Source organism: Lolium perenne, chromosome 7 (genome assembly GCF_019359855.2).
Source record: "Lolium perenne isolate Kyuss_39 chromosome 7, Kyuss_2.0, whole genome shotgun sequence".
In the NCBI taxonomy this organism is placed as follows: Eukaryota; Viridiplantae; Streptophyta; class Magnoliopsida; order Poales; family Poaceae; genus Lolium; species Lolium perenne.
Genome location: NC_067250.2, coordinates 47,216,306 through 47,241,897, shown reverse-complemented (window position 1 = coordinate 47,241,897; position 25,592 = coordinate 47,216,306). Strand labels below are relative to the sequence as shown.

The window sequence follows — 25,592 nt, the reverse complement described above, 5'->3', positions numbered from 1 at the left end:
CACCCTATTCTCCGGAGCCTATCACACGAAGGAATAGCTCACTCACTTGTGGTAGACTTTGAGGCAGCCTCTAAACCTTCACAATCTTGTCAAGAGCAAATCCACAGCCCGGATGCTTCCGGACCACTCTTGCCCACCTAGGGTTTCCAAGGAACCCTAGAGAGCAAGTATCTTGATGAATACAAGGGGGAACAAGATTTTGCTTGGTGGAACTATAGATCAAGACCTCCTCTAGCTTTTCCCCGGAGGGATTTGAGTTTGGGTGGAGGAGGAGGGAGATCTGAAGGATTTGGAGCTCAACAATGGAGTATGAGAGAGAGAGAAATGTCTTGAGCTTTTGCACTGGTCTCCTTACCCCTTCAGGGAAGAAGAAGGGGCTTATATAGTCGTCCCGGAAAAATAGTCGTTTGACACTTCAGAGTCGAGGCACCCGGCAGCTGACCCGGTGGTACCGGGCCACATATCGGGCTGCCCGGCAGCAGCACCCGGTGGGGCGGGCTGGCTACCGAGTTCTCCTGGGCTTCGGATCTTTCGTTAGTCTGGCAGCAGCACCCGGTTGGCCGGTTTGGCTGCCGACTTTTCCGGCAGCAGCACCCGGTGGGTCGGGCTATTGAAAGAACATCTCTCACATTATGTTTTGTGTGTTTGATGTCAATTTATGTGATACACTAATGTTTGTTTAAGTGGTACAGAGATTACATAGATATTTATTCATGTGTGTTGGATTTGATCGTCTGTCAAAAGAAATCAGAAATAGTTGGTCAGGCCAGATAATCCGGGCCGGATATTGTTGAAATATCCGGCCCCCTGTTTTTGGCTAAGTCTTCGAGGAAATGCAGCGCAGTATGGGGGCCGGACATTTGCCCGGATAATGTCCCGGTATTGTACCAGGGCCGGATTATCCGGGCCGGATATTTTGGAAATATCCGGCCCCCTCGTTTTTGGCTAAGGACTGGAAGAAATGTGAACCAGTACATGGGCCGAACATTTGGCCGGACAATGTCACAGTTTTTTCCCGAAGGCCGGATTATCCGGGGGGGGCGGATTATCCGGCCCTTACTTAGGCCGGATTATCCGGCCCCCCGGAAGCAGCAACGGCTCAATTTTGAGGGGAGGTATAAATACCCCCCTTCTTCTACCTTGGTTGCTTGCTCAATCATTATACAAGAAATCTGCCAAGCCACCTCCATTAGAGCCACCTCAAGAAAGTCAAGATTTGCAAGATCTCCTTCCTCCCCAAACCAAAGCTCTTGATCTTTGGAGATTCAAAGGAGAAGACACCGATCTACATCCTCACCGAAGCGTTCTTCATTTCCCCCTCTCTTGTTTGAGGGATCTCATGCTAGTGTTCCTATTTGGTTCCCTAGTTGATTTGTGTTGATGTATTGTTGTTGATTGTTGTGTTGTAACAGATTTGGGAGCCTCCAATTTGGTTGTGGATGTGTGCCCCAAGAACCTTGTAAAGGCCCGGTTTCCGCCTCGAGGAAATCCCTTAGTGGAAGTGGGCTAGGCCTTCGTGGCGTTGCTCACCGGAGATCTGAGTGAAGCCTTCGTGGCTATTGGTTTGGCTTTCGTAGCAACCACACTCCTCCAAACGTAGACGTACCTTCTTGCAAAGGAAGGGAACTACGGGAATCATCTCCGTGTCATCGCGTGCTCCACTCTCGGTTACCTCTATCCTATTCTATCTCTATATTGCTTAGATATATCTTGCTTAGTTGTTAGCCTTGTCATATAGGTAAATTCACTTAGTTGCATATCTAGAGAATTTACCTTTTGTGTCAAGCCTAAATTGAAAAAGAACTAAAAATTGGTTAGCACCTATTCACCCCCCCCCCCCTCTAGGTGCGGCATACGATCCTTTCAGCTGTGTGCCGAGTTCTTCTGGGCTTTGGCTGTTTTCGACAGTCCGGCAGCAGCACCCGGTGGGCTGGGCTGCCTGCCGACTTTTCCGGCAGCAACACCCAATGGGCCGGGCTGACTGCCGTGCTGTCCGGCAGCAGCACTCGGCATGCCGGGCTGTGTGCCGATTTTTCCTGGAGCTTCAGAACTTCTTCTTCTCTTCGGAAATTCTTCCTCTCAGCATTTTTGGTGTGAAGATTATGTGTATATGTGGCTTTGGCAACCTCCTCTTTAGAGACAAATGGTCAACACACCGTCACTAGTTGAGAACAACAATTGGGGGGTCTCTCATCACCTCGCATCCTTGTATCCCGACTGAAAACCTTTCTCGCCGCCTTGCATTCTCATATGTGGACTAAAACCTGTGTATATACTTATATATAACATTAGTCCAAACAATAGCATCGATGTCATTGTTAACCAAAATAATGGTTAAGGGTAAAATACCCTTACAGATTTCACAAGACTCAATGCAGAGGACATGATGATCCTCGCAAAGGATGTGTTCCCAGACAACAACATTCGTCCAAATTTAGGCGCCCTTCTCATCATCTACCTGAACCACCAAGAACTTGAAGCTCAGGACCCCATATGTGGAGGGGAAGTCATCACCATCTTGGCAAGAGGACTTAACATCAATGTAGGTAATTTACGAGCATTGGAAGGCCCTCGCCGCCTTGGTTTTACTGCTCTAAATGCATGTGGTCTAGTTAGAAAGTTAGATGCTAGATTTTACTTCAACATACTGGGAGCTGATCACTTGATCGCTGCCCCTCTGCCTAATGGTCTATTATCTATCGAGGATTGGCGTTTGCACTATAATTCGCAGGTTGAGGCAAGTCTACCACAACAACAAAATGAACCCGAAGGAGAAGAGGAAGTTAAACAAGAACATGCAGGACCAGAATAGGAGCAACAACCACTCCACGACTTCACCAGCAATCAAGACATGTACGTGCTTGAAGGAAGCATTGAGAACCTGAGCAACCTCGCCATCAACCTTCGAGACACCACCAACGATCTCACTTCCCAGTTCACTTATTGGAGCGGCCAATGGAACTTTGGGAATTATCCTCCACCACAATGAGCTCAACAACAGGGCTTGCAAAATCCTAAGCTTGGGGATGTGTTCCTTAGGTATTTTTATTTGTGTTTAATAAGTTTGTACTCCAACTCTTTGAAAGAGCTTTGAAACACTCGTGTTGGTCAATTCCAACACTTTGCTTTTCATTTGCTTTCCATTTTTAGTGTGTTTCCTCTTTATTTGTCTTTAATCCCTTACTTTGTCACCAATCTCTTTCTTTTCCCTCTCAATCCCAATTCACAAAAAATACAAAAAAGATTTTTCTTTTTATCCCTGTTCTTGAAAAGGCTGAATTGCATTTGCCTCTTTGCTTTGATATTGTTAATGAGGAAGATTTACCATGGGTTTTAAGGAACAGATCATAAGGAAGAGAAATACGAAGTCACCTACAAGAGGTATGTTCTATGTCTCCCATCTTAGAAGTTTGAAATTGTTTATGCTAGTCATTAGACTTGTTAAGATATGGTATTAGTGGGAGTGATTTGAAACAATATATTGGAGTAGAGTTTTTATTTGTGTGCTTTCTTAATTGTGAAGATCTTACTAGTCCATTTAGTTAAGCGAGTTTTGCCTTGGAAATAATATTTCCAAACAAGTACAATAGGAAAAACTCTGAATTATGACTTGTATGATGACCGATTGTCTTAAGGGTTTAACTTTGAATATACTTAACTCCATAGATATTGTGATAGACTTGATAGCACTCTTGATAGGAGTTGTTTGATTGAATACATGCCAAGTTCTAATGTTGTGAATCAAGTATGATAATGATTTAAGATTTTCTACAAACTGTGGTGCACACTCTTGGGATGCTAGCAACTCCGCTGGCTTATGATTCGAGGTATATATCCCAATTTTGCCTATGAGTTGAATGCCAGGGTAGCTAGCTACTCGTGTGTACTACTAGCCCCTTGAGTGTCACAAAATTTTACTAAAAAGGTCATTCATGACTCTTGTTTGGAAACTATCATTGGAATCCAAAAGTATCACATCTCAAGTCTTGGCATGGACTCGCTACTACTAGATGAATCTTCCTGAAAAACAATGAATAGATAGTAATTATTTTGATAGTCTTGATCTATTGATGTGGGCGTAATTAAGATACTTCATTGCTTATACCTCTTTTGACATGAATGCTCATACTTAGTTTTGATGATAATAAAATTTCTAGTGTTCCTTGGTAAATTGAGATTTAACTACTTAAGCTAGAGTGATTCTTTACACAACTAGTTATTCATACTTATAAATCTTTATTGTGATTGTCTCGAGTTACCAATGCTTGTATTATATTCTGGGCACTTCTCTAACTATGCTAAGCTTTCAAATGGAAGAAGTGTTGGACTCATAAGGCTACCATTTGTAAGTGAGTTTACCTTCTCGTTATTTTGGTTTAAATGCCAAGTTCCTTATTGTTCTTTGTTTCTTTCTCGAGGACGATCAATTTTAAGCTTTGGAAGTTGATGGCTGTGAAATACGCCACTTTTTCTCGCATTTAAACTCTTAGTTAAGTCAATAAATTGACTAAGTTTACCTCTCAATTTTCTACTAATGACTAATTAATGCAAAAATGTGCAATCTCTTCTATCTTTGAATGGTGTGCAAGAAATCGCGTCATAATGATAAATGGACTTGCAATTACTGAAGGAAATCGCGTCACAAGTGCAACAAAGTTGACCAGGCTTGAAGAGGTGGTTCCAGGGAGTTTAACGTGCATCGGTATGGGCAAGTCCCGGCCGTACCATGCGCCTGTACTGGGTGCTGCAGCCTTCCCGAGGTCAAACCCTGTAAGTTCAGTGAAGGACCCGACTCCAAAGAGAGAGCCATTCGTCGCCAAACAGAGCCGCCATCCATCAGATCCATCTACACCACACCGAAGGAGATCCACCACCATAGTTCATCCATTCCATCTCCAATCTCCTCCATAGCCATAGCCATCACCACTGTAATAGAGATCTCCTTGAGAATTGGCGACCATTGTAAGAATATTGTGATTTCAATCCAAGTATTTGCCACAATGATTTCTATCTTTGTTATTGATCTTGATATTATGTATGAGTAATCCTCACAGGCTGCGTGTTGGGGGTGCATCCTCGCAGCGTTTATGTGCATCTAATCTTATAATATATGTAAGGATTGAATATGATATTTTGCAATCTTGTATCCTTTGTCTCTTTGCCTCGATTCGATGATCTGAAGGTACCCATGTCAATCGGATCGATCAAGGGAATAAGTGGGATGAGTGGAGAACGGCGTGCTACCGCAGAAAGGGGAAAGTAATGATACATGTTTAGTGATTCATCCGGGATCACGACACAATCATCTAGCTTAATGCTTTGGTCTGTATTCATACGCTTAATAACCGTTGTTACTCGCGGGTGTGGGAACAATGGTTGGACCAAGAGACTCTTGTCACCTCTGCCTTTAGGGGCAAGAGTATTTACGGATGTGCTGCTCACAAATCTCTTATCTTTATTTTATCTATTATACATTTGCGTTTCAATTATACATGTATGCATAGCTGCAGCCTGCGGGGGAAATCTTTACCCTGACCTATTTTCCAGCATTGAACACAACCCCTTTAAGAGTAAACTAGATAGGTACGGTAAACATAAAATCAACTTAACTAGCAAGTCCTGTAGAAGTTTCCTTTACACCATTTTAGTAGTGCTTCCCAAGGTTCGATTAAACCTAGGTTTACTAGGGAAAAATCTTATCATACTAAGATCCATAGTCTAGATCGAAGGTATCAGCTACTGGACTAGATCCCATCTACCATATCTCCCCGCTTGCTGGAACAAGGAGGATGTGTCTTCATCGAGCTCCTGAGTACGGAGGTGTTGCCCGATTGCAGCGCCAGAGGGATCGTCATCGCGATCTTGAGATTGGAAAGTGAACGGCTACATCATCCACGAGAACCAATCTCGTTTCCGCTTAGCAATCTACAAGGGTATGTAGATCTAATCCGTCTCATTGCTTCAATCTAGTAGATTAGATCGTGACGTTTTTCCTAGATTGAATCTTGGTTTTGTTCGTTCTTCCGTTAGAATTTTTTTCTATGCTACGAACCCAACAATAATCCCTAATGGAGGGAGTACCATATATGATCCCCACTCCTTCGTCTGGTCTCGCTGATGTCGATAGAGATCGAGAATGCCATCTATAAGTGAATATTTTTCATAAGAACATGAGTAGTGTTTTTAATAGACCAGGTTTTTGATATCCGTTCTTCTTTTACCTTGGTGTCAATGGAGACGTCATTGTCTGCAACAACTGATCTTTGGTTACTCGTTCGATGCCGAGATCTCCTTTCAAGCGTTAATGGTCGAAAGACTAAATTCTATAGGTATTGGTGACAAGGGATTAACTTGTCAATGCCTACAGATTGTAGACTAGGGTTTCGTTGGATGTAGAGGGCAAGTAGATCTCGAAGGTTTCAGCCGAAAAGTGCTCGACAACGTAAAAACTAGGGTTGTGTTGACAGTAGATTCGATGCTTTCTTTGTCCCTCGACTCCCCCTTATATAGGAGGTGGAGCCGAGGGATTCGTATTGTACAAGTTACAGAGTCCGGGAAGGTTTCTAACTCATCCCGCAAGATTACAAACATCATCTCCTAAAACAACTCTAGCTTTCCTTAATAACAACTTGGGCTTCCGATTCTTCTTATTCTTCGAGTCATGGGCCTTCATTAAACCCCGGGTACCACTTTCAGCAGGCCCATTGGGTGTGCCTATGTCAGTAGCCCCCGAGATTTTGCTTGAATTGCAGAGTCAGGGAAAATCTCCATTTTTATATTTATTCGACAACTCTGAATTTTCGCACATATCTTTGCATACAAATTTCTATATTGCACAGGGATAATGGTAGTTGGGGCTAGTTCATCTGACGGATCAGGTACTAGTTAACTGCTCTAGTGGCAATCCGCAAAAACCTACTTCAAAATCACGTCCCTGGACATGATCTCGGGATACTGGTGTAAACTTCGACAGGTGCCGCTTAAGGTCTTACCATTCTGTCGAGTCCCAGTCATATTTATCGGGTACCTAACGCGTCCGTTAGGATTTTTCTTCGTATCTGTTGATACGGAAAAAAGTAGCAAACCGACGTCACAGACGGCGCCACGCCGCACAGAACGGATCTGGGGTCTTACCTTCGCAAATTTTGCGGCATTCAGAGATTTATTCGCAACTTCGGTGCTCTGAGAATATATTGTCGAGTGCTTATTCGGCTGTTGGAATAGCACATTTTATTGAGTCATATTTGATGACTTATTTTGTCTTCCCGATGGGAGTATATGTAGAGTTTCTTTAACTCGAAATATACTCTCTTATTCTTCTATCTTTTTTTTTATAATTTCATCGGGCACGCAAACAACGTTCCCGATGGGAGTAGCTCCCGAGGCTACATCCAAGGACTTGTGTTTAGGTGTAGGCTCCACGCTTCTATGCCGCCATATTTTCTTTCTTTCCCGAAATTTTCAAATCTCTCGGGTGCGCGACCAGCGCTCCCGATGGGAGTAGCCCCCGAGGCTATGAACAAATACTTGTATTTGATCATAGACTCTTGCTATTTCTGTTTTGTCACACTTGAACATTTCTTTTTCCCGAAGTAGCCCCCGAGCATTTGGGCAAAAACTTGTATTTGTTGAAAGGCTCCCGAAATAATCAATGATCTTTTCTTGTCGAAATTCTTGTCAAGCGTCTTTGTCGAAAATTTCTCTTGTCAAGGTGACATCATTGCTTACGATAGCCACGATTACTGAATCGGGAATATGCGAGAACCGCTTCTCTCTCTGCCTTGTGGGTCCCATTTTCCTATCCATTTGACACGTTGTGCAAGTGGGGGACACACGTCCTCCGCTTTTTCTGGCACTTATACTGTATCGCCTGTCCGTTCACTTCTCAGTAAAAATCCATTTTTACCCCTTGTCCACGTGGTAACTATCTGTGCCATAATTTTTCCATCCAACGGTTGCATCGACTCGCCACACCATTATATAAGGCCATCATCTTCTTCCTTCAGCACTTTCGCTCGCGCCGCATCTCTGCTCCTCCTCTGCAACTCCTCCACTGCTTCCATTGCTTCAAGCGCTCAACCACTCTCACTCCCTTCGCCGCCAAGTCCGTTGATGCCGCCTCGCATCCGTTTGACTAGGCATAGCACGCCGGAGTCGAAGATGACGACGACAGATCTGGGAAGCGCTGAGTGGGAGAGATCCAAGATTTCTACCCAAGACATCAACATGCTAAAGAAGATGGGATTCAACAAGAAAGAGAACTCGCTCCAGTTCCCCAAGGAGGAAAGCTACCCGAAGCCTCCAATCAACTATCGGGTTAGTTTCGTTGACCATCTGATCCGAGGACTTTCTCCCCCAATCCACGAATTTCTTCGTGGTCTCCTTTTTATCTATGGGCTTCAGTTGCATCATCTGACACCCAATTCCATTCTCCACATCTCGATTTTTATCACACTATGTGAATGCTTCCTCGGGGTCCAACCCAATTGGGCTCTGTGGAAGCGCATCTTCTGCATCCGCCGTAATGGCTCTCACAACGTCGCCTACAATATTGGCAGCATTGTTATCTGTGTTCGTTCTGATGTCGAATATTTCGACGTCAAATTTTCCGACTCCGTCCAAGGTTGGCGGAAGAAATGGCTGTATATCCACGAAGAAAGCTCCAATCCAGTGGAGGAAAACATCGCTCCTTTTGACGGAGAAGCCAAAATCCTTCGCCGCCGTTCTTGGGATGCTGAAGCTACCGATGCTGAGAAGTTGGCAACAGAGGCGCTGATGACTCGCATCCATGAGCTACAGAACACCCGCGGCAAGGAATTGTCGGGTATTGAGATTACCGCCAATTTCCTTAGGACTAGAGTGCAGCCTCTCCAGGCGCGCAAAAACCCCTTCTGGAAGTACGCTGGTGAAAAGGATGTTGAGAGGCTTTCGAAAGATCTTCCTTTGAAGGATTTTGAAAAGCTTATCCGCAAAATCTCATCGCTCAACAAGAAGGATTCAGTTCCATCTTCTTGCCGTATTGCGCCATATAGTAGCGCCAATCCCCTTCCCGAGGTAATTCTTCTTTTTAATTGCTATACTGCCTCCTCGAGTTTTTATTTTTTGTCAACTACTATCTTATTAATGCCTTTTTGTCGACACTCTTTCTTCTTCTCAGGACCACCCCGTCCTTGCTTCTCTTCCTCCTCTTCCTGAGGGTGGAGAAGTTGAAGACCGTGCTGTTGTCGACGATGATAACCAAGGCAGCTCGCGCCCTGCCACTGAAGTCGCGGGTTCTCACAAATCCGCGACTTTGGTTGAGTCAGAAGCCACTGCCTCGACACACTCTCTTCCTCACGCTTCTCCAAGGGTGAAGAGAAAAAGGGATGAAGTCAAAGATTCCAGCACCTCCAAAACCGAAGAAGCTGAGCCTTCAGATGGGAAAGCAGCTTTCAATCCATATGCCGATGCCCTCGTCAGCTCGTAAATTACTTTTTACTCTTTACTTTCTTGTTTTGATGGTTTTTGTCTATCTTGCTTCTTATACTGCCGCCATTTTTATTGTAGTGATGACGAGGAAGAGGAACAACCTACTGACGCGGCTGCTCGAACGAGCACGTCGCGTACTTCAGTTGTGTCCGAAACTCAGCGTGATGGGGAGGAAACTTCGCCTCCTCAACAAAACGTCGAGCATTCGACTCCACCTGCGAGCCCCCGTGCCTCTTCGCCAAAGAGGGCAAGGGTTGAGCCATCCAAGGAAACCATCATATTCCCTGGTGACTCTTCGACACCTTCATTAAATGATGTAAGTGTTTCAATCTTCTCTTTTTTGCTCACGTGCCGAGCTTTCCAGAGTTTTTATCGCTGCTTTGTTTTTGACGATATGCCGTCGACTCCAGACTAACTATATTGACTTATTTTTCCTTTGGTCCTCCTTTCAGCCTTTAATGAAGGAATTTATCCGTCTTGGTACCCAATTTGTCGGGTATCGTGATCATAGCACGAAACTGGAAGGTACTATCTTTATCCATTTCCTTTGTTGTATTCACTCTACTACTTTTGTCATAACACTTAATTGTCGCGTATTTGTCAGGACAACTTGCGGACGCCAATAAGCGTGCTAACGCTCTTGCTGCTAAGTTAGAGCAGAGCGAAAGAGCCCGCAAGAAAGCTGAAAAAGAGGCTGCCACCATTGAAGATCTTCGAAAGAGGCTTCATGACGCAGAAACTTCCTTGAGCGAGAATATATCTCAGCAATCAGCTCGAGAAGCAGAGATCCTCTCTCGCTTTGAGTCGCAGTGTTGACGTTTTGTCAGTAAGTGCCAGAATCCTTGTGTATTTCCTCGGGTTACTTCACATTTTTCCCGCGTTCTTTATTTATAAGCTGCTCTTTGCTTGTTTTTAGGGAGAACTCATCAGGAATACAAAGTTGAGGGTCCTGAGGGCGACGATCTTCTTGATGCGCTGACCCTTCTTGAGATTCATGGGGATGAAGCACGCGACGGCCTTGAAAACGCTGAGGCAGGTCTGTCGAAGCTTTTTCCCTACTTCTTTCCGAAGAAAGAGGTCCCCATTACTTTTGTTGATCTTGCCAAAGCCTTCAATGGGCCGGAAGATCTTGGACTGAAGCTTCGCCAAGAAGGTCTGAAGATTGTCGTTGAGGGCACCATTGCACTGATCGCTAATAGTCAGCAAAACGTCGACTGGGCCAAGGTTGGCGACATAGGGGAGATGGAGACGAAGAAATGGCAATCTCTAATTAGAGCTGCCAAACCTCCCGCAAGACCAATCCGTTCCTTCCTTGGTGTCGAACCAGCACCTGCTCCAAGCACGTCTAAGCCGGAGGTCAAGTAGACCACCTTGTTCTTTCTATTTTTTAGTTGTATCTTTTGATGCTGTCGCCCTAGTAGTTTTGGCGACAACTACTTTTGTAGTCCAGTAGTGACCTTTCTTCTGTAATAGCAATGTACATACTTCGAAGTTTAATGGAAATCTATGTTTGCTGGATGATTGATGTCGAAAAATCTTTATTTTCAGTTGATTTTTGACAACTATTCCACAACTCCTCGTCCTTCCGCTGTTTTACTTGCCTCCTCTTACTCGAAGAAAACACCTGTTGCTGTCGAAGTTATTGAAAAGTTGTCGAGTAAAGGTTCGGCACTAGATTTGGAGGAACTTCGCCGAGAGCTCCAGTCCACGAAGAAGCAATCACTTGTACTAATGGAACAATCTCGAAAATCTTCCGAGAGGGAGCAAATTGCACTTCAACAAGCTCAAGATGCCATAGCTGAAAAGGAAACTGCGGTTGCTGAGGCTGCAGCAGCTTCTACTCGAGAAAATTTCATGTTGCAACTGCTGACTGATGCTAGCTTGGATATGGCAGGTGTGCTTACTGAACTTAATCACACTTTTCCCTTTTTTCTTATCTCCTCTTTTCCTGATAAATCTTTTCAAATAGGTTCTTTTGTGAACACTGCTACCGAAGATGAGCGTGTTGAAGCTCGACCCAATGTACTTCTCAGACTTGCACAGGAGCATGGTTCTAACTTTTGGGGCACACCTGAACATACCCGCCAGATCGTCAGATTTCAAGATCGTGCGCTTCAGGTCCGCGACTTTCTCGACTTTTGTACGAGGACTTTGTCTTTAGTTTATGGGACCATGTTTCCGCGTAATAAGATGCCAGAGACCCTCCCTGCTTTGATGGAACAATTTCGAGATGCTCCTCGGATCCATGGCTTTGTGCGAGCTCAATTAGCTGTTGGCGCAAGGTTTGCCATGATCATGATAAAAATCTGCTGCCCGAAATTAGACATGGGTCAAATTGTTCCGAAATGCCTGGCGAAGATGGCGAAGAGGAAAAGGAACTTCGGCAAGTATGATGACATTGTCACCCCTGTTGCTGAGGATATGATGGATGAACTTCTTCGACTGGACGCCGAGTTCTTCGTGAAGGGTAGTTATGCGGAACATAGCACTCGCGCTGTAAATAATGAGCAATTGACCATAGATAATATTCTGGGCAATAATTGAGGATTTGCCTCCCAAGGATTTGTATCCCATATGCTCTAAACATAAGCTATATTTGCAAAGTTATTGTTTTGTCTTTGCCAAGCCCCCAAGCGTTTTGTTGGCGATGATTTTCATAATGCGAGGTTGCCCCAAGGCAAAATAAATTATTTTGAGTACTATATTTGCAGGCATTAGCCCCCGAGCTTTATGTCGATCAATTTTTGCGCTGCTATTTTTATTTTTGCGAGGTGCTTTTGCACCAGGGCGAGATATTTTGTAAGTTGTACTTGTCGATATCACGGATATATATATTGTATCTTCTGGGTACAAGCCCCCGAGCCAGTCGAAAAAGATATATGATTCCACTATCTTTATTATACTGCAGCACCGCGAGTCCGCCTCATTAAAAACCTTTCCCGACCCCACTCGGTGCCCCGAAAAAGGAAAAGAGTGCGTCTGAAAACTCGCGGGCGTTTCAGTACATTGTATTTTTACAAAGGAGAGCTATATTTTGATACTAGGCGCAAAAATGCCTTAGCTGCGCTACGTTCCAGGGGTTTTTCTCGGGAACCCCTGTCTTCTTATCCTTGATCCTGTATGCCCCTCCTTCGATTATTTCCGTGACGACGTATGGGCCAAGCCAAGGTGACTCGATTTTTTCAGTACGATCTTGATTGAGTCGCAGAACTAGGTCTCCAACCTGAAAGGACCTTGGTCGCAAACGTCGACTGTGGTAATTTTTGAGGTCTTGCTGATATTTAGTGACCCTTGATAGTACTTCGTCTCGAGCTTCGTCGAGTGCGTCAACGTCGTCTTCCAATGCTCTTCCGGAAGTTTCTTCATTGTATTCCGTGACTCTCGGAGAGTCGTGCTCTATTTCTATCGGCAGTACTGCCTCTGCCCCATGGACCAGGAAAAACGGAGTCTCCTGTGTCGCTGTATTTGGCGTTGTTCGGATGCTCCATAACACGCTCGGCAGCTCCTCTGGCCAAGTGTGTCGAGCTTTTTCCAATGGCCCTAACAGACGCTTCTTGATGCCATTGCAGATGATACCGTTGGCTTTCTCGACTTGACCATTAGTTTGAGGATGCGCGACTGACGCGAAGTGCAATTTGATACCTACTTCGGCGCAATATGCCTTGAATTCCTTGGATGTGAAGTTACTGCCATTGTCCGTGACGATGCTATGAGGTACCCCAAACCGAGCTCTTCACGAATTTTATTGCTGACGCTGCATCTGGTGAATTTATAGGCTTCGCTTCTATCCACTTGGTGAATTTGTCGACGGCGATGAGCATATACTCGTATCCTCCTGGCGAGGCTTTGTGTAACTTTCCCACCATGTCGAGACCCCATTGAGCAAAGGGCCAAGATAAGGGTATTGGCATTAATTCCGCTGCTGGAGAGTGAGGCTTTGCGGCAAATCTCTGGCACGCATCGCAGGTTCGCACTATTTCCTTCGCATCCTCAATTGCCGTTAACCAGTAAAATCCAGCTCGAAAAACCTTGGCCGCGATGGCTCGACTACTTGCATGATGGCCGCATACTCCTTCGTGTACCTCCTTCAGGATTACTCTTCCTTCTTCGGGTGTGACGCACCTCTGTAGCACACCCGAAATACTTCGCTTATACAGCTCCCCTTTGACCACGGTAAAAGCTTTAGAACGTCTAATTATCCGCCTTGCTTCAACTGGATCGTCGGGTATTGTTTTCCTTAGGATATATGATATGTATGCTTGCATCCATGGAATTTGCACCATCATGACTAGCTCCTGTTCATCTTCTTCTTCGTCCAGTGATTCTCTTGCAGCACCCGAGGGTTTTGCATCCTTCTCCTTCTTTTTAGATTTCATCGGCTTGGTGGATCTCTCGCTTATTTCTTCCCAAAACACACCTGGAGGAATCGCTAGGCATTGCGACCCGATATTTGCAAGAACATCGGCTTCATCATTGCTCAATCTGCTAATATGATTTACCTCACATCCATCAAGCAGCTTTTCTAGCTCATTATACATCTCCTTGTATGCTATCATACTCTCGTTGACTGCATCACATTGATTCATGACTTGCTGTGCCACCAATTGTGAGTCGCCAAAGATTTTCAGTCGGGTTGCACCGCAAGCTTTCGCCATCTTCATCCCATGTATAAGAGCTTCGTACTCTGCTTCGTTGTTGGACGCGTTTGGGAACGTCATCCGTAAGACGTATTTTAATTTGTCGCCTTCAGGTGATATGAGGATCACGCCTGCTCCAGCTCCCTCTAGTCTCTTGGATCCATCGAAGTTCATGGTCCAAGTTCACGATAAATCCGGAGGTCCTGTATTTTGCAACTCCATCCACTCTGCGATGAAATCTGGCAAAATTTGCGATTTTATTGCCTTTCTTTTTTCATACGTGATGTCCCGAGGGGAAAGTTCTATTCCCCAAAGGGAGACACGGCCTGTAGCTTCTGGATTGTTTAGTATATTGGATAGGGGAGCCTCGTTAACCACTATTATCGGATGCGCCGAAAAATAGTGCCGCAATTTTCTTGCGGTTGTAAACACTCCGTATGCGAGCTTCTGCATCGCGGTACCGCTGTTTTGAAGGCGATAGGACTTCACTGATGAAGTATACCGGTCTCTGCACTCCGTGGAGTTTTCCTTCTTCTTCTCTTTCGACAACTAGCGCTGTGCTAACCACTTGAGCTGTAGCCGCAATGTACAACAGGAGAGGTTCCTTCTCTTTTGGCGCCACCAAGATTGGTGGTGTCGAAATTGTCCGTTTGAGATCCTCGAAAGCCCTGTCTGTCTCTTTGTTCCACTGGAACTTTTCTCCTTGCTTGATTAAGGCGTAGAACGGTAGCGCCTTTTCTCCCAGTCTGGCGACGAATCTGCTTAAAGCTGCGACTCGCCCAGTTAGTTGCTGTATTTCTTTCAACTTTGTTGGCTTCCTCATTGTTACGATAGTCTGGATTTTTTCGGGATTTGCTTCAATCCCTCTTGCTGAGACTAGGAAACCGAGAAGTTTTCCCGCAGGAACGCCGAAAGAACATTTCGTCGGATTCAACTTGAGACAGAACTTGTCGAGGTTGGCAAAAGTTTCTTTCAAATCCTCGATCAATGTTTCCCCCTTTTTTGAAGTTATGACGACATCGTCGATGTAGACTTGTACGTTTTTTCCAATCTGTGTTGCTAGGCATTTCTGCATCATCCGCTGATATGTTGCTCCCGCGTTTTTCAAACCAAAAGGCATTGTTCTGTAACAAAACACGCCATACGGTGTGATGAACGCTGTCTTGGCTTCGTCGTCTTCCTTTAATCGGATCTGGTTATAACCAGAATATGCGTCCAAGAAGGAAAGACGTTCGCATCCTGCCGTGGAGTCGATAATTTGATCGATCCTTGGGAGGGGAAAGTGATCCTTTGGACAGTGTTTATTGAGGAACGTAAAGTCGACACACATGCGAAGGACTTTCGTGTTTTTCTTCGGCACCATCACTGGGTTAGCTACCCACGTGGCTTCTGTAGATATCTCTTTAATAAAACCAGCATCTTTGAGTCGATCAATTTCTGACAGCATAGCTTTGCGGTTTGATTCCGAAAAACGCCGCAAAGGTTGTTTGATTGGTCGCGCAATAGGATCCAAGTTTAGGTGGTGCTCGGCAAGTTCCCTGGGTACTCCTGGCATGTCAGCTGGACACCATGCGAAGATTTTCCAGTGCTCACGGAGGAACTCGACGAGCGCGCTTTCCTATGCGAGGTCCATATTCGCTGCAATGGACGTCGTTTTCTTCGGGTCCGTCGGATGGATCTGCACCTCTTTTGAATCCTTTGTCGTGTTAAAGGTTGGTTCTCTGAGTGGCCTCCCTGTGTCTGGCAGCACATCATAATCAGTGAGCCTTGGCGCTATATATTCTGCTTGCATCCCGAAAGTTTCTGACAGTTGATGAAAATCTCTGTCGCACTTGTCAGCTAACGCAAAGCTTCCTTTGACTGCGATTGGTCCTTTGGGTCCAGGAAACCTCCACAATAAGTACGTGTAGTGAGGTACCGCCATAAACCTGGCATATGCTGGTTGTCCCAACAAAGCGTGATATTGCGATGGGAAATCCACGACTTCAAACTCCAATTTCTCTATCCTGTAGTTTTCTCGGGTCCCAAACTGAACGTCGAGATTGATCTTGCCCAACGGATAACTTGGTTTCTCTGGCGTGATCCCGTGGAAACGTGTATCAGTTGGTGCTAAATTTGCCAGGGATATGTTCATCTTCCTTAATGTATCTGCGTACATAAGGTTTAAGTTGCTGCCGTCATCTATGAAGACTCTCGACATGTCAAAACCAGCAATCTACTGCGGGTAAGATAAGTGCGGATTGCCCTGGTCGAGGAACCTGCTGTGGGTGATCCGCAATTGTGAAGCCAATGTCCTGTCCCGACTAATTTAGGTATTTGACTGTTGGTGGAGGCATCTTTTCTGCCATGAATACTTGCCGCGAAATTACTTTCTGCGCCCTGTTAGATGGCCTGGCTTTCTGAATCATCAAGACTGCACCATTAGAGTTAGGGTCTTCATATCTTTCTTCGACACATTGATTTTGGATTATTATTCCTCATTGATTTTGGTTCTTCATTTCTTGCTTTGTGAGGAGGATTATCCTTGCAATATTTGATCCAACTACTAGGTCCTCGACATTCGTACTCTATCTCCTGATCAACGTCGACCATGATGTTTGATATTTTTCCTAGAATAATGGTGTTGATACTCATGGCAGTGATGTTTGTTGATTACTTTGCTGGGTGGGTTATGCACATAGCTTTAACATTGCAACTCAAAATTCTGGCAGAACCTGTAGGTATTTATAGGTCTACGCTTTGGCATCTATATCATTTTTCTACGACTTAATTCAGTACAAAATTGTGTCTTGTTGGAAGAAGAAAGACTTTGAATGCCTAGAAGATTTCCTCGTTCTTTTTAACTATATTTTGTAATAGATGGAGACAACTCATTTATCTCCACCATATATTATTGGATACTACAAATATATCATGATTGGACTAATTGTTAGAAAAATCATAATAAGAGGATTATAATATTTGGTACTTTTGGATAGTTTGTTTAATTCGTACTTATAGGAATTTCCTGACCGTATAGCTAAGGTTGTTGTACACTATGCGAAAGTTTAAACATCAATGTTTTTTATTCGGTTGGGTTGGGAGGTCTCGTTGGAGTAAGGTTTTATCCCACGTTAGGAGAGCTTTGATGGTGTTGAGCATGGATCCTGGTGTAAGGGTATTTTACTTTTAACCGTTATTTTGGTTAACGATGACACCAGAGCAAAAAAATGTGGATTAATGTTACCTATAATTGTTTACACGGGTTTTAATTCGCAAGTGATGCATAATGGAAGAAGGTGGTTGGAGACCCCCTCCCTATTTTCTATACAAGAAAAGTATCGGTGCTTTGCTTATATTCCTCTCTCTCTTTGTGTTTGAGTCAAATAGGATACACCACACTACTGAGAGTGGTGGTCTCGATGAGCTCGATGGGGTTGATAACGAAGCCATATATACAACCCACCACCAAATATAGCCATCACACAAAGATAGAAGAGTTTGGTTCTAAGTGAAAATCCATTTTGAAGATACCGTGAGAACCGGCGTACCATCCAGTCCAGCCGGGTTACCTTCGGATGACCCGTCCCAACCGGTTGGTGGGTCGAGCCTACCAAAAAGCAAGATAATGGTGTTCCGGTAAGCTTCCGACTCTTGGCCCAGTTTCGTCCGGGACATTTGACGCAGACATTGGTTTCGTTCCGGATTGCCGACTCGGTCGGTTGGCTAGGATCCAAACGGGCATGTGGACCATCCCGACCGGCTGGTACGTCGGACCGTCTGGCCACGCCAACTTCCGGCCAGAATGGCTAGCAATGATTGATGTGGGGATACCTTATCAGGTACCCACTATTACCGTACCGGGTGTGGGCCAACCGAAGGCCCATGAAGCCTATGATGCAACAAGAAATCGAAGCCCAGAACCTGTCGTGCAAAACAAGTACAAGCATATACAAGGATAGTCGAACATGTAACCAACCTGGAATCCTATGACCTGGCCTCCGATATAAGGACCAAGAGGGATTGACGGGGAGGACGATTCCATAATACATGATCTAGAACGCACTATAGCCATTACGACAACCTTGTAACCCTAAACATCATCAATCAAGAGCAGACAAGCAACACGTAGGGTTTTCCCTCCAGGGGCATGAAGCTGGGTAAATCATGTCCCATGTGTTGTGTTGTTTGCACACCGATGAATCCACTATCGTATCCTCTTCCCTAAAACCCAAATTCATAACTTATGGGCATTACCATGGTACTCAGTGATGGCTGCAAGTGCACAGATCAAGTGCAGCTAGTTTTGAAATAAGAGTATCGAACCACAAAGAGATATTTGTACAGGTCTACACTGCCTCGAGCGACGTGCGTCCTCGACTTCTACATATGTGTGTCTAGGGCTAAGGGTTCTATGTCCATCTTCCTTCGCTGGATCCGGGGTCGATAGATATGCCCCTAACGAGGCGAATTTGTCTCCATGGAGGCCCTAACTGAGGAAAACTGATTGCTCAAATGTTTGAGATTAAAGGGTGGTAGACTTCGCGGCTTTCACGGTGCGTAGGTTGTTTTTTTTTTTGAGAACACAGTACAACGCAGACGCTCACAAACACGCACGTACAAACACCCCTATGAACGCACACACGCACACCCTACCCCTATGAGCACCTCCGAGGGACTGAGCCGGCATATCTTGAGGTTGACGAAGTCACCACTGGCGCCTCGCTGTTGACGGGCACGCCACCTACCACTGAAAGCATAGCGCCGATTAAATCCTGGAATAAATCCAGGTAAATGCAAACACCCATGCCAAGTCTAGGACTTGAACCTGGGTGGGCTGGTTCCACCACAAGGGACCTAACCACCAGAGCCAAGCTCTGTTTTGCAGTTGTTTTGTTATGCCGCTATTCTTATGTTGTGCACACATAGACAATATGTTGCAACTGTTCTAGGCTCAAGGTTGTGTTTTTTATGTTGCGAATGTGCTTTTGTGTATCTGTGAACTCTATTTATGATTTACGCTGATTTCCGTGTTGCATATGTCGTGACTATTCCGTTGTGTTGTTCCAACCCTTAAAACGTAATCTTGATGTAATCACGAAACTCCGATTAAAAGGATCTTGATAATCACATTCAAAAAATTCTAAAAACAATTTTGCAGAAATGGAAGAAGATCAACTATCCAAAAATAGATAATTACTCCCTACTAACTTTTTGTCCCATAGCTCCAGCCTAGTACTCCTATGTCCCATGGATCGCAGATTTGGGTACTTTCTAGGCAACGTTTGGATGGATCACGTCCAGCTGTGAGTGAAATTAAACCTCGGCCCAGATAGATTGGGAAGGCTATATTGCGCGCGCCCTTCCAGAGCTTATCTGTCGCACAGTGGAAAATCCAGACAGATTTTTTTTGGAAGGAAAACACCAAGCAACGGTTCGAGGACGGTATAAATAGAGACGTCATCCTCCTCGGCCATAGGAGGGATTTCTTCTAGAACAAGATCTCTCTCTGTCTCTGTCTTCCACGGCGGTTCGCCGCGAATCCGCCATGCACCTCTCCGTCGCCACCGACCAATCCGAGAGCCGCCGCCTCGGCCTCCAAACCCTGATATCAGGCGACGTCGATGACGCCCTGGGCAGCCGCTACGTGGCCACGCGCACCATAGCCGCCTCGCGCCGCGCGGTCTGCCTCGGCGGCGAGCGCGATCCGGAGCCTTTTTCCGGGGAGGAGGAGGAGGAAGGCGGAGGCGGAGATGTGGAGGAGGGCGGGTGCTGGGTGATGTACGGGTGGCGGCGCCGCCTCCGTCGCCTGCCGCCGCTGATCCCGTCGCTGCGTCGGGCGGGGAGCTCTCCGTGGGCGCTGACGCGGAAGCACACCGCCGACGGGCGGGTCGTGATCACGCGGGAGCCCGCCCCACAACGGGGCCGCGTCGTCGCCAGGCGCCTCGACGGCCGCCTCATCCTCGACCTCGTCGACAGCAGCCCGATGCCCCCGCCGCCACGGCAGCTGCGTCCCTCGACGTCGATCGCGCAGGAAACCGACGTACCCGCCGGCGAAGCGGCGGAGGAAAAGAAGACGGCCATCTGCGCCGACATTGCGAGGGCTCGCGGCCGTGATGTGCCAGCCGCCGTGCGGGCAGCGTTGTCGTCCCCGGTAGGTTCGGCTTCGGCTTCGCCTGTCCCGGCGGTGGCGTGCTTCGAGGCCGTGATCCGCATGTCCCCGCTGCGCAAGATGCCTGTCAGCCTGCCCAGGATGGTGCATTGATTCAGATGACAACAGCCCCAAATCCGTTGCATGCGGAAAATTTTGCAGTCAATAGGAGAATTATTTGTTTGGCCAGGCGCCGATCGAAGAAACAATTCTTTTAGCTATCGTAGGCGAGAAAGAGATCCATATCGAGAGAGCGAACCAGTTGTTTTTTCAGTGTTTCGAGAGAAAAAAAATATTATCCTGATTGGATACTGTTGTCATTCTGGATTATACTATGATAAAAGTTAGGGTTCTGTTACTGTTCGCCGCATATTGGCCGATTGAGCCACGCCCGCCTCAGCATGGCGGATCATGTAACGCTCAAGACGTTTTGGAGAAATTTCGATCTAATTTGTGGGCACCATCGATCGTCTAACTGAGATCATCCGCCGATAGTGTACAGCGTTTCATTGCCAGTGTGCCCAAACGAAGACGAAGGGAAACAAAGGATCATCCTGACGGATACAGCTGACTACTGAAGCTAGATAGCGTTCTAGTACTATTCGCCGCGTCTCGCCAAACATGCATGGCAAGCCTAGCGTGCATGGTGCATCGTGCACTGTCTCATGAGTCATGAGGACTAATGAACCTTTGCCAGACTATTTGCCAACTATATATAATTGGTGATCCTCTTCATTATTTACTTTCCTGCACCAGGTATCAACGTTAATTACATTAATATCTTACTAGTTAATCACGTCATTGTCTCTAGTGCTGGATCCAGTAGCAAAAGTTCTTAGTATTCGATTTCCCGTATTTGCATATTTGTCTGTTTTCGCGATATCTACATTTTTTATGCGAAATTTGCACCGATTTATTGATAATCAATAGTAGTATAAAAAGCCACCCTAAAAGTAATGAAAATTAAAGTAGGTTATTATACCACCTACCGGCGACTATAGACACTAGTGCGAGTAGAAGGTGCCGTAGCCCACCAGCACCGAAGCCCCTGCATATATCTTGATCCAATGAAATTAATGTCCGAGCCATTCTTATTTACATATGAATATTTGACTATAATAAGTGCCTAAAAAGATATATATTAGAATATGAGTTTATTTTTTTTGAGGGGAGAATATGAGTTTTTCTTAACCGATATACACCTGTATGACCTTATGCATGAGGGCTGGTGCCTTTTTGTTTTGATAGGAGGAACGGTAGTAGGGTTTTGTGGGTTGGACTTGGACCAATCTGGGAAGATATTCGGGAACATATCATGTGAAAACGGATAGATTTTGCAAATACGAAAATCGTGATTGGAACCGTTGGATCATGCACCAATGATTAGATTTCACACCACCATCCCACCTTCATATGTATTGCAAAACACCCCTTGAATCATCTCATCTTCTCATTCTCTCTGTACTCCCCTAGCAAGGAGTGATTGCTTTCAACATCTTATTGAGAAAGTTCTAAAGAGAATTAATGGGTGGAAGGAAAAGCTCTTGTCTATGGGAGGGAAGGATGTGCTTCTTAAAGCGGTCGCACAAGCAATTCCAGTGTTTGCGATGACAGTATTCAAAATTCCGAAAACATTTGTAAAGGAATTACTGATGCTATTTCGCAGCTTTGGTGGGGTGATGATGATGACCATAAGAGAATGCATTGGTTAGCGTGGTGGAAGATGTGTATCCCAAAGAATAGAGGAGGTATGGGCTTTAGAGATCTACATACTTTTAATATGGCGATGTTGGTAAAACAGTGTTGGCGATTGATGGAGAAACCTGATTAGCTGTGTGCGAGGGTTCTGAGAGCTAAATATTATCCGGAGGGTAATCTGCTGAAGGCAAAACTAAAACCCCGCATCTCTTTCACTTGGCAAAGTGTTATGGTGGGTCTGGAAAATTTCAAGAGAGGTTGTATTTGGCGTGTTGGTGACGGCACCCAGATTAATATATGGGAGGATTGTTGGATCCCTTCTAGTCCGACACGTATGATGGCTACGCCACGAGGAAATCTGGTGGTTAGTAAGGTCAGTGAACTTATCAATCCATTCACAGGGATTTGGGATGAGGAGTTGATCTGAAACCTTTTTTTGGTCCATTGATGCCAATCGGATTTTGGAAATCCCTATAGCACTGGCGGGAATGGATGATTTCATTGCTTGGCATTATACAAATAATGGAATATTTAGTGTTCGATCAGCTTATCATGCTAAGTGGGACTATCAATTTGGTAGAAGGGAAAGAAGAGCTCTCGGTGTTGGCAGATCTCAGATTAGCCCAGTATGCAAGAAGTTATGGAAGCTTAATATTCCAGCGAAAATTAAAATATTTGCTTGGAGAGCGTTACATGGTCTTATACCGTGTTTGGGAGTACTGGCTAATAGACATATTACAACAACAAGCGGTTGCCCAATTTGCTTAGTTGGATGTGAAGATATTGCACTCTCTATTCACATGTCTAAGAGCTAAGCAAGTCTGGGAGAAACTAGGTGTTCAGTTGGTAATACACGAAGCTACAAATGTTGATAGAGCTGGTGCCATTTCTCTAGAACATATCATCATTAAAGGAGGATCTTGGGACCCTTTAAATGGTGTTGGTATACCAGAAATTATTTTGACAGGTGCTTGGTATATATGGTGGGAGCGTAGACAGTATACACATGAAGAGAGCATCCCAGCTCCTCACCGATCAGCCATGGCTATCGGAGCTCTAGCAATAAATTATTGGAGATCGAATAAGAAGCCTGCATGTCGTGACAAGGAAGCATGGAAGTGCCCGCCGAAGGGTTTCCTGAAATTTAATGTTGATGCTGCATATAGCGAAGAGGAAGGCAGAGAAAGTGCAGGTGTTGTCATAAGAGATTATAGAGGAAAATTTATTGCAGCTCAAAGCAAAAGTCTGCCTTTTGTTGCGGATTCCATGATGGCAGAAGCATATGCGCTAAGAGAAGAACTCTGTTTGGCACAACATGTTGGTTGCAGTAGATTTATCATCCAATCGGATAATATTCAAGTGGTGGAAGCAATGCTGGATGGTGGTTTCTCGGCTACAGCTCTGCAACTGCAAATTTTCTTTATTGTAACTTTTTAGCTTCAGGTTTCAGTAAAGTGTTGTACAAATTTTGTCCAAGGGAATTAAATTTGGTGGCTCATGAGCTAGCTAGAAACTGTTTTCAGACTTTCAATTCTTGTATTTGGGACGATGATCCTCCTAGTTTTATTCTCACCTCTTTAATAAATGATGTAAGCTTATCTGGTATGGAATAAAGCTAGCCGAATGGCATTCCCTCAAAAAAAACATGGATCACCACCACCATTCCCTCAAATCAAAAAACAAAAAAAAAAGAATCAGCGCGAGATGCATGGATTTGGAGAAAGGAAAAAAAAAGTATCGGATATAGTTCGGGTATTGAACCCGACGTGAATCGAACACGCAACCTTCTGATCTGGAGTCAGACGCGCTACCATTGCGCCACGGATCCGATATGTTTGGTGCTTAGCTTCTACTTATGTATCGTATAAATAACGCGATGGCTGTTAACGGAGCTTGTCGGAGGCCTCCATGGGCCCCCAGCCGGTGCGTGCCCCTCTATCCAAATACGGGCCGCCGCAAATAAAAAATCATGTGCTTCCTCCCATCCAATTTACTTTCTCCGATCAAGTTCATGAGTATACGCAGGCAACCACGCGGCGGAAGATTCTATTCGCAGCAGCTGGTACACTACACCTGTACTTGCACGTTCCACGAGGTCGATGCGGTGGCCACCGGAGCAGAGAGGACCCCACGTCACATGGAGCCTGGAGGAAAAGAGCTAGAGAGAGAGACCAGAGCTGCTGCAGCATTCTCGTCAGGGCCAGCTTCCACTGGAGGTCGGGGTACAGTTTAGCCACGTTTAACAGACAGACAGACATCCAGGATGATCTGGAACGGAACGGAACGGACGTGCCTCTCAGATTCAACTGATGCGTGCGTGTAGAGCAAACAATGTCCCATGTCTGAAGCCAAGATGTTACGTATACTGCTCATCGGCCGCATCAGTCAGTTCGATCAAGTACCCGTCAGAGTTTGGTGCTTAATTCGTGACTGACTGTGTCACAAATTTTTTTTTTGCTGATTCGTTTCCTATAGCTGTATCATCACAAGTATATAAAAAAGGCCTCACTAGCTATCTACCGAATTTTCATATTAGCCGCGAGCTAGATTCTCCTTCCAAGCTATGCGCACAAAGCCCGGCGACTTTGGTCCTCCAATTATCATATGGTTGGAGCATCTCCACTCCCTAAATAAGTGCCGATAGAGGTGCCGGTACTGCTGTATGTAGAGCGTTAGCACTGCATTTTCTATCAGGATGTTGTTTCCACACCGACACCCTCCCATACGGCGGCCCCCAAAACATTTTTTCTTTTTACAATCTTTTAAAACAACACATCAATCATATTTTATTCATACTATATTAATTATTCATACAATCACACAAATAGAAATTTAATTATTCATACAATCAAATAAATGGAAATTAATTATTCATATAATCAAACAAATAGACATTAAATCCTGCATTGTTGGCGGCTCTTCTCCTTGTCCACAAATAAGCAACTAGATCCGTCTAAAGTTGAGAATGAACACCGGGTAGATACCATCAGCTAGATAGTACTCCTTGTTGTATGCGTGGCCGTTTACCTCAAAGTTTACGACAGGATCTTGTCCCTCAGGTAGCCTTGAAAACACCAGAGAGTGTTGCAACACGTCGATATTATTGTTTGTTCCCGCCAGTGCCAAAAAAAAACATGCCAAATCTAGAGGTCATGGTCTGCCGCCGCCTCTAGAATGACACTGCACTCACCAGTATGCTCCTTGTAGATCCCTTGCCAAGAAAAAGGGCAATTCTTCCAGGCCCAATGCATACCGTCAATGCTTCCGAGCATCCCAGAAAATCCTCTTGCTGCATTATTTTCAGGATCCGATCTGTATCATCAGTCCTTGGTGCCCTCAAATAGTCTTTACCAAACACCGCTATGACGGCTCCGCAAAACCTGTAGAGAGTATATGAACATGTCGACTCCGTCATCCGCAGGTAGTCATTGGCTATATCTGGAGGAGCTCCGTATGCAAGACATCGCATTGCAGCAGTGCACTTCTGGATTGAGGTGAAGCCTCACAAACCTGTGCAATCTTGCTTGGCCATGTAGTAGTCGTTGTACTCCTTGACGCCGTAGACAATCTTCATGAACATATCCTTGTTCATCCTAAACCGGCGCCAAAATTTCTTCGGCGAATGAGTCGCGTCGTCGGTGAAGTAGTCGGCGTCAAGC

General features: G+C 45.2%; 1 protein-coding gene and 1 non-coding gene across 2 annotated transcripts; one reads left to right on the top strand and one right to left on the bottom strand.

Annotated features, from left to right (window-relative positions):
- The first annotated feature begins 19,576 nt into the window (after positions 1 to 19,576).
- LOC139834084 (uncharacterized) lies at positions 19,577 to 20,517 on the top strand. The gene has a single exon (XM_071824498.1). It carries the CDS (start codon positions 19,633 to 19,635, stop codon positions 20,347 to 20,349), a length of 717 nt encoding a protein of 238 aa, XP_071680599.1. The 5' UTR covers positions 19,577 to 19,632; the 3' UTR covers positions 20,350 to 20,517.
- A 3,172-nt stretch (positions 20,518 to 23,689) lies between these two features.
- TRNAW-CCA (transfer RNA tryptophan (anticodon CCA)) lies at positions 23,690 to 23,761 on the bottom strand. Its single transcript has one exon. It is a non-coding gene; the product is annotated as a tRNA-Trp (tRNA).
- Positions 23,762 to 25,592: the final 1,831 nt, after the last annotated feature.